The 13,587-nt window shown below is 47.4% G+C and overlaps 1 protein-coding gene across 2 annotated transcripts in view; it reads left to right on the forward strand.

The window, feature by feature from the left end:
* The first annotated feature begins 1,525 nt into the window (after positions 1–1,525).
* ZNF582 (zinc finger protein 582) overlaps positions 1,526–13,587 on the forward strand; it is a 42,334-nt gene continuing 30,272 nt past the window's right edge. The window contains exons 1-5 of one of the 2 annotated variants that reach the window (XM_047711689.1): positions 1,526–1,570; positions 1,849–1,901; positions 2,545–2,632; positions 4,085–4,211; positions 4,463–4,558. In XM_047711689.1, coding sequence (XP_047567645.1) covers positions 2,624–2,632; positions 4,085–4,211; positions 4,463–4,558 — 232 coding nt within the window. In that variant the 5' untranslated portion in view covers positions 1,526–1,570; positions 1,849–1,901; positions 2,545–2,623. Of the gene's footprint in view, positions 1,902–2,544; positions 2,633–4,084; positions 4,212–4,462; positions 4,559–13,587 lie in introns of both variants that reach the window. The other variant, XM_047711690.1, reaches the window with a different exon arrangement.

Genomic DNA, 13,587 nt, shown 5'->3' on the forward strand with positions numbered 1-13,587 from the left:
GCTCCTCCCGCTCCCTCACACCGAAGTCGAGGCGCGCGCGGCGCCAGAGGACGCGGCCGAGCTGCCACCCACAGCGGGAGACCCGACAGCTCCGGCGGACGCGGGACCGGCGGGCGACTGCGGACCTTCACGGCCGCACTGGCGCGGGGATCCCTGCAATCGACAGTGAAATCGGCGCACCCCGCGCTCTCCTCCCGAGCCGCGTTTACTTGGAAACAGACGAGAGCGTTTACAATAGCGCTCGGGGGCGCCTGGGCGGCTCCGTGGGTTAAAGTCGCCGCCTTCGGCTCGGGCCCTGATCCCGGGTCCTGGGATCGAGCCCCGCGTGGGACTCCCTGCTCAGCGGGGAGCTGCTCCCCCCACGCTTGCCTCTCTGCCTGCTTGCGATCTCTGTCTGTTGAATAAATACATCAAATCTTAGAAAGAGAAAACAATAAAAGTCGCTCTCAGATAAGCCCGGACGTTTTCCCTCCTCCGAACCTTCTGGTAAACGACTGCTCCGCGGAAGTGACGACTGAATAAATGACATTTCACAGACGCTGCGACCGTCTCCCTCGAGCGTGTACCCAGCGTGCGCCGGTACCAGTCACACCCAACGACGGTCCCGAACCGCACACGACGCCCGTCGTCCCGCCACCTGAGAGCCGAGCGCGTGCACACGCGCACGCGACGCGCACACCGGCCCGGGGACCCCAGACTGCAACGCGCCCCCTCGAGCACTAGGCGCCGCCACACGCGGGCACGCCCGCGCCCCGCCCACCCCTAAACGCCGTGAGATCCGGCCTTGAGGCTCCGCTGTGCCTTCGCGCCTGGAGACTACGTTTCCCAGAAGAGACTGCGGCGACGACCCGCTCTCGAGGCCGCATCGGCGGTGCTTTGTGCGCCTGCGCCATCTTCCGGCTCCAGGCGGCGGGCCCGCCGATACCGAGGAGGAAACGCAGCCGGGGCTTCGCGGAGCACGGCCACGGTGGCACCTGAATCCAGGAGGTGGCAGGTGAGGGGCTTTGGAGCTTTCCAGGGGCACCGGGGTCCCTGCGGGAGCGGGCGCCACGGCCGGGCGGGTCTCGGGCCGGGGAAGAACCGGAACGTCTCGCCCCAGCGTCGGTCTCCGGCTTTCCGGGCTCTGGACTACATTTCCCGTCGGCCTCCGCGGCGCGCGCTCGCCGCGAGCGCCCCCTTTCCGCGTCCAGGCTCATAGCCCCGGTGTCCGGACCCCTTAGGTGGGTGCGAAGGGTCCCCGACTCCCAGAATTGCTGGTGGACATTTACAGCCTTTCCTACGCGTGCCTTTTTTTTTTTTTTTAAATGTGGAACAAAGTCTTGTTTCATGAGATTCTCAAACAGTTGCAAAGACCTCAGAGTATTGAGCGCGACTCGTTCAGCAGCCCAGGCTTCAGTTTGAGACCGTTTCAGATGATCTCGTACTTTTACAAGTTGTGTCCGACAGTGGGGAGATGGTTGAGTAAATCACGGGCCGCTCGCGGCATAAGATGTGATAAACCTGTTACAGATAATGCTCAGGCAGTGGTCACAATAAGAAGAAGGGTCTGTTACCCGTTCGGAGCGATCGGCTACTTCATTTACGTGTTTCCTAGAAGTAAATATTTGTAACGTGCCGGGCGCTGCTCTGCGTTCCTTTGTAGAACGCTGCTCGTTGGGTGACGGGCTCGCCAAGTGCTTGAATGACCTCGTTCTTCATTCTTGGATTCTTTTTTTCCAGTTCTGTTTTTAAGCCCACGTGCCAACAGGTGGGGCGTTCGACCTCTTTTGCGGAATGTTCTCATGTTGTGTAAAGACACCACTTGTTAACGTTTCCCCACATCATTTTCCACCGTTGTCGGTGTTCCATCATGAGGCTCCGCCAACAGTGATTCAGCCAGCTGCCTACTTGTGGACTTTTATGTACTCATTTTTGTTGTGTTTTCCAGTAAATTTTGTGCACACAGCTTTGCTCACTGTTCGTCTCTGTGCAGGAGCACATTTATGTGCTGGTAATGGAGCCATCATATCTGCCCATTGCAACCACGCGCCCTCTGTGGGCTCAAGGCAGGGTCCACAAAGTGGTGTCCACCAGGCCTTAGGTAGGGCTGTAAGGTTCTTCGTGAATTTGGAAGTTGGGTAAGGAGCCAGGGAGGTGTTACACTGGGGACATGAGACAGTTAAAGGGTCTATTTCTGGGAAGGCTTCAGTGTGGGCTGGGCTGATGCCGATTAGGCGGACTGTGCTCCCTGGCCTGAGGACAGCCTGGCTCGGCCTTGGGACACCATGTGGTCTTAGTCACTGCACCAGGACTGAGCATCCCCGTCACAGGTCTGCATCAGTAAGAAGGTGGGATTCCCTGGACATTTAGGGAAAGTGGGAAGAAAGGGCCACTGTCTCGTTGCGACAGCTAAAGCTATGCTTCCTAGAGTTGGGTAAGGGCCACAGTGTTCCAACTCTAGTTTTTGTGGGGAGCGGGGGGTAAAAAGATGGGGACTTGTAACCATGGCCTTCTGGGAGCTGTAAGGCAAGCTTGGCTTCTCATGTTTGCTCTTTCCTCCCCCAGCTTTGCCATCTCAGGACTCTGCCCTTCCCAAGAGAGGAACCAGAAGGAGGACCCATCAGCCCATGAAATTCTTAAAGTCATGTCCCTTGTGAGTTTTAAAATCATGTTAATATTTGCTTTGTTTATCTTGAAGCCTCCCACCTGGGTTTCATCCAAGAATCCTCTTCTCAGAGGTTCCCATTTTAGGAAGTAAAAAGACCAGGCAGCTAGTTTCCTCCCCCACGGCCCCCTCCACTCTGACCAACGCCCATGGGTTCATTCTGTGTAGCATTCTGTAACTTCTGATGGTGTGTTGTTCTGCCAGGAGGCTAGATAAAGCAGAAACCCATTTCCTTGATAAAATAAAAACCGAGGCTAGATGAAATGGAGATGAATGCTTATGAGGGATAGGACATGGAAAAGCGTGGGGATAGGTCTTGCTCGGTCTCAGTTTCAGTGTGAGGCACGATCTCCTGCTTTGGGAGGGATTGGTGATTGGGTGTGTAATTGAGGCTTAGCTGGGTATCTGTGGGAGATTAGATGCCAGATTTAAGGTCCGGTTTGAGGTCGGACAGAGCATTTGGGTCATTCTATAGCAGCTTCTTCAGCTTGAGAACGAAAAGGGTGCAGGTGTGAGGACATTGTGAGGTAACCTACCAGACGGATGAATTTTTCAGAATCCTGATAGGCAGAGCTTGGAAGAGCCTTCAGAGGTCTGATCCAAACTCTGCATCCAAAGTAAGAGGGTGGCTGAGTCATTTCGTCGCTTGATAGAAAATCGTACAGTTAATAAGAGTAATCTTCATTTACGATTTTTCCATAAGGAAGAATGCTTTGATATGTTTTAACATAATGATGAACCTGTGTCTTTTTTTTTTTTTAAGATTTTATTTATTTATTTGACAGAGATAGATCACAAGTAGGCAGAGAGGCAGGCAGAGGGAGAGGAGGAAGCAGGCTCCCTGCTGAGCAGAGAGCCCGATGCGGGGCTGGATCCCAGGACCCTGAGATCATGACCTGAGCCGAAGACGGAGGCCTAAGCCACTGGGCCACCCAGGTGCCCCTGATGAACCTATGTCTTCAGCTAATTCTCAGTGTATATGAAAATCCTATTTTCCAAGCTAGAAAACATTTCTTTAATAAAACATTTGAGGGTAAGTCTATCAAAAATTATTTTCTTTTGTTGTCATTGTACAAAAGTAGAAATTACAGGTCTCTTGTTGAGAATTTGTGATACACCAAGGACAGAGTAGGCGACGTGCTCTGCTACGCTGCTTGTCACAAGTGGGGAAACTTCACTTGGTTGAATTTTAATTTTCCTCTCAGATCTGTGTACAGAGCTTGAGTTTGTAGGAAAAAGGAATGCTCAAGAACATCTCGACAACACTGTTTTCCTCATGCCCTTCCTCTCTGGTCACCTGCTCACACTGGAGGCCTCCAGCCCCAACCTTCTTTTTCACCAGAACGCCCCATTCCTGCAAAGACCTCCTCCGTCTCCTCTCATCCCTCCAAGTAGCATTTCCTTGAAATGTGCCAATAACACACCTTCCTGTTGTTTTAGGAGTCAGACCTGTTCAGGGACGTGGCTGTGGTCTTCTCCCGAGAAGAATGGGAACGGCTGGCGCCCGCTCAGAGGGTTTTGTACAGAGACGTGATGCTGGAGACCTACAGCAACCTGGTCTCACTGGGTAAGACGGCCTGGCCGGCTGGTTTCTGCGTTACCCTTGGCAGATCTGTTCCTTATCCATTTTCGGGTACCTGTTGAGTGGTCAAAGAGCAGCTCCCTGGGCTCTGCTGCATCTCCCCCGACCCTCGGGTGACTGTCACATCTTCCTCTGGGCTCTCCTGCGACCACCTCTCCTGCTCACTGACCAGGTCCTGGATCCGAGTTCCGGCGTCCCACACCATAGCCTGGTGGCATGTTTTTTCCCACCTCCAGGTCTTGCCATCTACAAACCTGACGTGATCTCCTTCCTGGAGCAAGGAAGAGAGCCCTGGCTGGTAGAGGAAACGGCAGGAAGAGGCCGGTGTCCAGGTGAGTGAGGCCTGTGTGGGAAGACAGAAGCCACCACAGATAACCGTCTGGTGGGTGCACGAGAAAAGAGGACCTTCGAAGTGGAACATTTTCCCTCCAAGATGCCAAACTCAGAGGCCAGGTGCCAGTTACCATCTTTTGTAGCTTGTCGGCTGCATTTCACAAAAGTGGTTCTTCCTTTCTTCCTGAAACATTTCTGTGTATTTGGGTCGTCACTACTTCCTCATTAAACCGCCTTCAGCCTCCTTTGAGGGGATTTTTTCACTTTCTTTAAATGTTGGAGCTCCCCCCAGGGCTCAGACTTGGTTGTCTTCTTTCCTGTTTATTTTTCCTTCCCTAGGATCTTCTCCATTACCATGCTGTAAGTACTGTTTGTGCCTGTGTTGTCCAGTACAGAGCCACTGGCCCCATGTGGCTGTTGTACTTTAAATTAATTACCATTAAGTACATTAAAAAAGATCAGTACCTCAGTTGCCCTGCCACAGTTCAAAGGTTCAGTAGCCCGTCTGTGGCTTGTGCCCACCACATTGGACGGTGCAGACACAGGACTTTGCACCCTCGTCAGCTGCCTTCTCGTCATACCCACTTAGTTTTCACTGGGGACTTTGAACTTAGTAAGTCCAGAAAGGAGTCCTCGATCCTCCCTAACAATTTGCTCTTCCCTCTTTCTTCCACACTCTAGTAATTGGATACTCAATTCTTCTACTTGCTCAAGTCAAAAACTCTTAAAGCATTCTTAACTTTTCTTATTCGGTCTGTCAGCAAGTCCTGTTGACTCTACCTTGAAATATGGCCAGAACTTAACCACTTCTCACCGATACCACTGGCACCATTCCGCCCACGGCGCCATCATCTCTGCTAGGACTGCTGCAATAGCCTCCCCATCCCTCTGCGTCTGTCCTGGCCCACTACACTGTATTGTCCACACAGCAGCCAGAGGGAGCTCAGAACTTCAGTGGGGTGTAGTGCGTCTCTGCTCAGACCTACTAGCAAATTCCCATCTCACTCAAGAGAAAATCCAGAATCAGTACCGCGGCCTAGAAGCCTCTGTCTGCCATCCAATATGACAGCCACCGGCCACATGTGCTATTTAAATTTTAACTTTAAAATTAAGTAAAATGTTGGGACGCCTAGGTGGCTCAGTTGGTTAAGCAGCTGCCTTCAGCTCAGGTCATGATTCCAGTGTCCTGGGATCGAGTCCCACATCAGGCTCCTTGCTTGGCGGGGAGCCTGCTTCTCCCTCTGCCTGCCATTCTTTCTGCCTGTGCTCGCTCTCTCTCCCTCTCTCTCTCTGACAAATAAATAAAATCTTAAAAAAATAAAATAAAATAAAATAAAATTAAGTAAAATATAACATTCCACTCCATGTAGCCTATAGCCACATTTCAAATGCTCCTAGCCTCGAGTAGCCTCGAGTCGCTAGGGGCCACCATAGGAGGGCACCGTGGAACATTTTCAGCATCATAGAAAGTTCTGTTGGCCTGTGTTGCTCTCTGATCGGCCTCCCGCTTCCTCTGGGATGTCCTCTCCTGCTTCTCTCCTTGTGGCTCATTCCGCTCCAGCCACACAAGCCTCTTCGCTCTTCCTTTAATGTAGGAGTTGGCAAGTGTTTTCTCTAATGGGCCAGACAGAAATGTTTCAGGCCCCGTGGGCCCTGTGTGGTCTCTGTCACGGCTGCTCCTCTCTGCCGCGGCAGCCTGAGCGCTCGGCCAAGGCTTTGAGGCCGCAAGCGCGTCCTGCCTCAGGGCTGCTCCCTTGCTCTTCCCTCTGCCTGGGGGGTTCTCGCTCTGGATGGAGGTCCTCAGCCTCCGCAGTGTTGACACAGTACGGGCAAGGGGGCACCCAGTGGATGGTGGGGTGATGGCAGCCTCCGTGGCTTCTACTCGCTAGTCGATAGGAATCATCCCCCACTTCAGCTGTGACAGAAATGTTCCAGATACGGCCCGATGCCCCCCGGGGGCAGTCTTCTCTGATGGAGAACCAGAGTTCAAGTGTGATGACACGAGACCAAGAATGCGTTGTTGGTTGCCCAAGTTCCCACCAGAAACACTTTTCACCACACGCAGTGTTCTGTCAGAGGGTGTCGGGTGGGGAACGAGGAACCAAACGTTACGGACATGGTGGGTTCATTCACACGGAGGTGGTAGTTGGCCCCTGGGAACGAGCGAAGTGGGGTGCGGAGTGAGCATCAGGAGAGAAGATATGGGGGCGCCTGGGTGGCTCAGTTGGTTAAGCGTCTGCCTTCAGCTCGGGTCGTGATCCCAGGGTCCTGGGATCGAGTCCAGCGTCCGGCTCCTTGCTTGCGGGGAATCTGCCTCCCCCTCTGCCTGCCACTCCCCTGCTTGTGCGATCTCTCTCTTTCTCTTTCTCCTGCAAATAAATAAATAAAATCTTCTAAAAAATAAAAAAAAGGAAAGAAGAAGAGAACAGTATGTGCTGCTGTTTGTCATTTAGTTTGACAGCATATGTTTGATTGTTTGAGGGGCTGAGTTTTATTGACTTCTTTGATCTGTGGGTGTGCATCATAATCAAAGAGGACGTCCCCCTTTGACATTGTACATAAGTCTCCTGTGATTTTTCCTAGCGCATTTGTGCTGCTGGCGATGATCCCTGTGGGGTATCCTGTGTGCCAGACAGCATTTCCCAGGCTCTTCCAGTGGTCGTCCATTTATGCAAACAGCATCTGTTAACTAATTTTATCTTTTTGCCACTAATCTGTATAGCCATCTTTATCATCCACTCTGTTACCTCTGCATCTGTTTTTGGACTTCCGGTTCTGTCTCATTAATCTCTTCGTCTGTGTGTCTAATAGCAGTTTTCATTATTGAAGGTTTTAAGTATCTGGTAGACTAGTTCCTCCTCATTCTTATTTTTCAGAATTTTCCTGGCTCTCCTCCTTTATTTTTCCATCTGAACTTTCAAATTAGAATACCGGTTTAAAAAAAAATCATGCCATTATTCTTACTTGAGATCACAGTAAATTTATAGATTGAAGAGAAAACTTGTCTTTTTATTGATTTTTATCTCTTTAAGAACATGATGGGTTTTTCATTTATGTCCACCTCCTGGTGGTCCTAAAGTTTTGTTAGAATGGATCTTGTACATGGTTAATTATATTTATTGCTGGGTATTATTTATTTATTGCTGTTTCTGGAAATGGGGCTCTTTCATCACTATTATAACCCAACCAGTTGTGTTTTGTATATGGCAGAAACATTCACATCTTTTGATTAATTTTGTAGTTAACCCAACATGCTGAATTTTCTCATTATTTATAATCGTTTTTCATATAATACTCCTGAGCTTTCCAAGTAGTCAGTCACATCATCTGTAAATGATGGTAATCTTTTTGCATTTTTATAGCTCTTGGGTTTTTTTTTCCTTTTGCTTGACTAGAAAACTGGTTATGTAGTACCTTGAACATTGTTAATGGGGGTAGTTTACATCCTAATCATGTTCTTGACCTTCGTAGGAATGTTTTTTGTGTCTTCTCATTAAGCATAGTATCTAGGAATGAAAGAGAGATATTTTATTTGGTTAAAGAAGCATCCGCCTTTTCATATTAAATTTTCTTTTTTTAACCTGTGAAGTCTGAGTTACATGAATTGATTTCCTAATACTAAACCCCTAATACTGAATATTGAATCTAAACGTTCAAATGTTGCATTTCTTGAGTCAGTTGTGGTAATTTATATTTTTTCCTGGAAAATTCTCTTTTTAATTAAAAAAAAAATACTGTAAAATACACATAAGAAAATTCACCTTTTAAACCATTTTAAAGAGAATAGTACAGAGGCACCTGGATGGCTCAGTGGGTGGCGCATTTGACTCTTGATTTTGGTTCAGGACAAGATCTCGGGGTGGTGATCGAGCCCCACGTCGGTCTCCATGCTCAGTGTACAGTTTGCTTGCGATTCTCTCTCTCCCTTTGCCCCTCCCCACTCGTGCTCTCTAAAGAAATAAATAAAATCTTTAAAAATAAATACATAAGATAAAGGATATAGTACATTGGCATTTAGTACATTCACAGTGTTGTGCAATGTCCCCATTATCTAATTTCAGAATATTTTTATCACCCTGTGGTTCTCACCCCTTTGCTGCTGGCACACGGCTCTTAAACCCTTGGAGTCTCTGAGGTACTACTTGTCTTCTTGTATGCTGATGAGATGACTGTGTTTGGGGACACCTGGATCGCTTCAGGATAGGGGCAGTTTGAGAGCGAAACCAGTTTTGTAATTAGAAGGTTGGAACTCTCAGCTCCATCCCCCAAACTCTGGAGGGACTGGAGTTCTGACTGAATCACCGAAGGGCAGTGATTTTATCAATCCTGCCTATGTAATGAAGCTTCCATTTTTTTTTTTTTAAAGATTTTATTTATTTATTTGACAGAGAGAAATCACAAGTAAGCAGAGAGGCAGGCAGAGAGAGAGGAGGAAGCAGGCTCCCTGCTGAGCAGAGAGCCCGATGTGGGGCTCGAACCCAGGACCTGGGATCATGACCTGAGCCGAAGGCAGCGGCTTAACCCACCGAGCCACCCAGGCGCCCCTGAAGCTTCCATTTTAAAAAGTCCCTAAAGTACAGTGTTTGGAGAGCTTCTGGGCCAGGGAACACGTGGCAGTGCTGGGAGGGTGGTGTTCCTGGAGAGGGTTTGGGATCTCTACACCCCTCGCCCTATACCTTGTTCTCTGCATTTCTTTCATCTGACTGAGCCTGAGTTAGAGCCTTTGTAGTAACCTGGTAATCTAGTAAGTAAACCGTTTCCTCAGTTCTGTAAGGCATTCTGTCAAATGATGGAACCCCAGGAGGGGTTGTGGGAACCTCCAGTTTACTGGGGTGGTGTGTGGGGGGGTAAAGGGAGCAGTGGTGGTCTGTAGCCTGAGCTCTTAACCTGTGGGATCTGATGCTCTCTGCAGAGAACCAGCGTGAAAACGGACTTAATCTGTAGGACACCCAGTTGGTATCCACTAGAGTTGGAGAATTGCTTGGTGTGAGGGAGAAACCCGCACACATTTTGTCACCAGAAGGATCAGAAGGGACATTTGGGTAGTAGAATTGTGTTGAGAGGTGTGTCTTTCCTGAACACAGCCCAGAGAAAGCCCCGTAGTTACTTAGTCACTCCTGGTCGCCCTGTCCCCTCAGCCAGGCCACCTGTAATCTGCTTTCTAGCTCCGTGGAATTGCTTCTTATGGACATTTCACGTAAATGGAATCATATAATATGTGGCCTTTGAGTCTGGCTTCTTCATTTAGCATCGTGTCATTAAGGTTAATCTGTGTTGTAACATGTGGCAGGATTTCCTTCCATCTTAATGCACATGATTTTTTTTCTCCATTCATCTGTCAGTGGAAATTTAGGTGGCTTCTACCTCTTGGCTGCTGTGAGTAATGTTGTAGTAAACATGGGTGTTCAGGTGTCTCTTTCAGATTCTCTCAGTTCTTTGGGATATATACTCAAGTAGAATTTCTATATCATATGGTAATTCTATATTTAAAACTCTTCATACTGTTTTTTTTTTTTTTAAGTTATTTCTTTTTTAGTAATCTACACCCAACATGGGGCTCAAACTCATGACCCTGAGATCAAGAGTTGCGTGTTCTTCTAAATGAGCCGGGAGGTGCCCCTCCATACTGTCGTTTTCTATCCTTTCTTTCTTTTTTTTAAAGATTTATTTATTTATTTTGAGAGAGCGAAAGCTTACATGAGAGCTGGTGGGAGGCACTGAGGGAGAGAATCTTTCAAGCAGACTTCCTGCTGAGAAGGAGCCTGACGTAGGGCTTGATCCTGAGATCACAACCTGAGCCAAAACCCAAGTTGGACGCTTAGCCGACTGAGCCACCCAGGTGCCCCTCCATACTGTATCTATAGTGATGGCACCGTTGACATTCCCACAGTCAGCGCACAGTGGTTCCAGTTTCTCCAAATCCTCATCAACGGCTATTGCTTTCTGTTTTGTTTTGATAGTGACCATCCTAATAGCTTTGTAGCCTTATCTCATTATAGTTTTGATTTCTATTTCTCTAATGATGAGTGATGCTGAGCATGTTTTCATATGCTTCTTTGCCATTTGTATACCTTCTTTGGAGAAATGTCTATTTAAGTCCTTTGCCAATTTTTGAATAGGGTAGTTTTTTTGTTGTTGAATTGTAGGAGTTCTTCATAGATCCTAGATAGTAACCTGTTGTGAGATATGTGATTTAGAAATATTTTCTCCTTTTCTGAAGGTATAGCTTTTTTTTTTTTTTTTTTTTTTTTTTTACTTTTTTGACTCTTTCCTTTGATGCATGAAAGCTTTTACGTTTGAGACAGTCTCATTTGTCTATTTTTGCTTTGTTACCTGGCCTTTAGTGCCATATCCAAGAAATCATTGCCAAATGCAATGTCATGACATTGCACATTCCCCCTGTGCTTTCTTCTAGGAACTTCACATTTTTAGGTCTTACATTTAGGTATTTAATCCATTTTGAGTTAATTTTTGTATATGGTATAAGATAGGGGTCCTGCTTCCTTCTTTTGCATGTGGATATCCAATTTCTTCAGAACCATTTGTAGAAGAGACTGTCCTTTCCTCATTGTGTTGTCTGTGTTGTCTTGGCTCCCTAGCATAGATCATTTGACCATATGCATGGAGGTTTATTTCTGGGCTCTCTGTTCTGTTCCATTTGTCTATACATCTGGCCTTTATGCTAGTACCACACTGTGTTGATTACTGTGGCTTTGTGGTATGTTTTGAAATCACGAAGTGTGAGACCTCCAACTTTGTTCTTTTTCAAGATTATTTTGGCTGTTGGGATCCCTTCAGGTTCATATGAAGAAGCTAGAATATCTTGATGCTGAGACTATATGTAAGATTTTTAGACATATTTGTTCGGTTGTCCAAAACAGTGGACAATGCTAAGTAATGAACTTTAAGGTACTCTGCCAGTCCCTGTCAAGAAAACATTAAGTTAATACAGAAGAGACCTCACTATTCTTGTTGCGATTTTGCAACTTAATAGGGAGCTGAACAGAAGCCAGAAGTAAGAAATTATGACTGTCAGTATTACCTTTGGATGCTTCCAACACAGTATATAGTTAGGGATGGCTTAATGTAGATGAGTGTGAAAGGGCTCATATAATAAACAACATCATACTCGGCCATAAATCGGTACAACTGTGTCAGGTGTCTGTGATAGAAAAATGGAAAAAGTGGTGTGTTCTGGAGAGAGGAGTGTTTTTAGTGGTCTGTCCTCGTAGGCAGCCAGGGTTTTTCCCCACATTGCCCAAAAAGCAAGTAATGTGCCTTACTTTAATTCCTAAAACCAAATTCCCATTTGGGCATAGGTAAGCGTTCCCAAACTCGTCTTCTGTTTCTGCCAGGCTGGCTTTAATGGCCCCTGTTCCACTGAGGTCTTCCGGCTGTCATTTATAGGATGGCGGGTGGATGTTGCTCGTCGTTGAGTAGGTCAGCCACTAATCCACGGGCTGCCATCATCATGGCCAATTCGGAGTCTGTCTCACCGGAATTGTCAGACCACAGTGAATAGACCCAGAACCTTCCTTCTGAATAACCACACGTGGTATCTGAAAAAAAATATCTATACTTTGTGTCCTCTTCACATAGTCTTGTTCTTACAACTTCACGTGGACGCGTTGGGGTTGTATAGTACGAGGTTTTGAGATGACACTGGCGTCATTCCCACAAACTGATGATTTCTTTTTTTTTTTTTTTTAAGATTTTATTTATTTATTTGACAGAGAGAGATCACAAGTAGACGGAGAGGCAGGCAGAGAGAGAGAGGGAAGCAGGCTTCTTGCTGAGCAGAGAGCCCGATGTGGGACTCGATCCCAGGACCCTGAGATCATGACCCGAGCCGAAGGCAGCGGCTTAACCCACTGAGCCACCCAGGCACCCCAAACTGATGATTTCTTTCATAGACTCTTCATCATGTTTCATTGTCAAACTAATTTTTTATTCTAGGAGTTTTTCCTTAATACTTTCACAGATAACCAAGTGAATAATGTTCTGTGATATGCCACCATATGAAGCAGCCCTGTTCCTATAAAGTCTTCTTTGGTCATCTGTCTATTGCACTTTTTTTTTTTCTTTTAAAGATCTTATTTATTTATTTGGCAGAGAGAGCACAAGCAGAGGGGCGGCAGGCAGAGGGCGAAGCAGGCTCCCCACTGAGCAGAGAGCCCGATGCAGGACTCCATCCCAGGACGCTGGGGTCATGACCCGAGCTGAAGGCAGACAGACGCATAACTGGCTGAGCCCCCAGGACGCCCCTGTCTACTACACTTTATAAGCACATTTAGAAGCACCCATTTACTCTCCCCACAGTTCTTTGCATTAAGCTATAACTAATTCTTTATTAGCCAAATGGGATTGGTTGCTGTGGTTACATAAAACGGGCTGGTGCAGCTGAGAGCACATCATAGTTAAAACCAGGATCGAGTACACCATTTGACTTTTCCTTGCAGTTGGAATAGGCAGCAAAGAATGTTGCTCCGAAGAACTCGCCCCATTAAGTTGTGGCCTGATCCTCTAAACAAGGAACAGAGCCCTTCTTTTTCCGGGGTCACATTTAGGCAATGGAAAGGTCCCAGAGAGGCTGGTTTAGTAGACCACCAGGTCTAAGCCATGGTATTCAGTTGAACTTCAGAGATAGAAAGCATCACAGGAGGACACCACGGCTGTGTTACTGTAGCTCCCGGTGGAGAGGCGAGACCAGCCTGCCTTCCTGTCCTACCACTTCCCCTCGAAAGCGAATGCGCCATTGTGTACCCCTGGCCAGATGAAGATCCAGCCACCCTTCCCCATCATTTTTAAAAATCTCTTTATGGAGGTATAATTTATAGTCAATAAAATGAATACGTTTTAAGTACAATAATTTGATGAGTTCGGACTCATCTATACACTTGCATAACTGTAACCACAGACTAGAGAAAGCTGTCACCACCCTGAAGAGTTCCCTTGTGCTCCTTCCACACGACTGCTCATTTTCCCAGCCGCAGGCACCCAGTGACTTCGTCTGTCACTCTAGATTGTA

The sequence above is a fragment of the Lutra lutra genome, chromosome 17 (assembly GCF_902655055.1).
Source record: "Lutra lutra chromosome 17, mLutLut1.2, whole genome shotgun sequence".
NCBI lineage: Eukaryota > Metazoa > Chordata > Mammalia > Carnivora > Mustelidae > Lutra > Lutra lutra.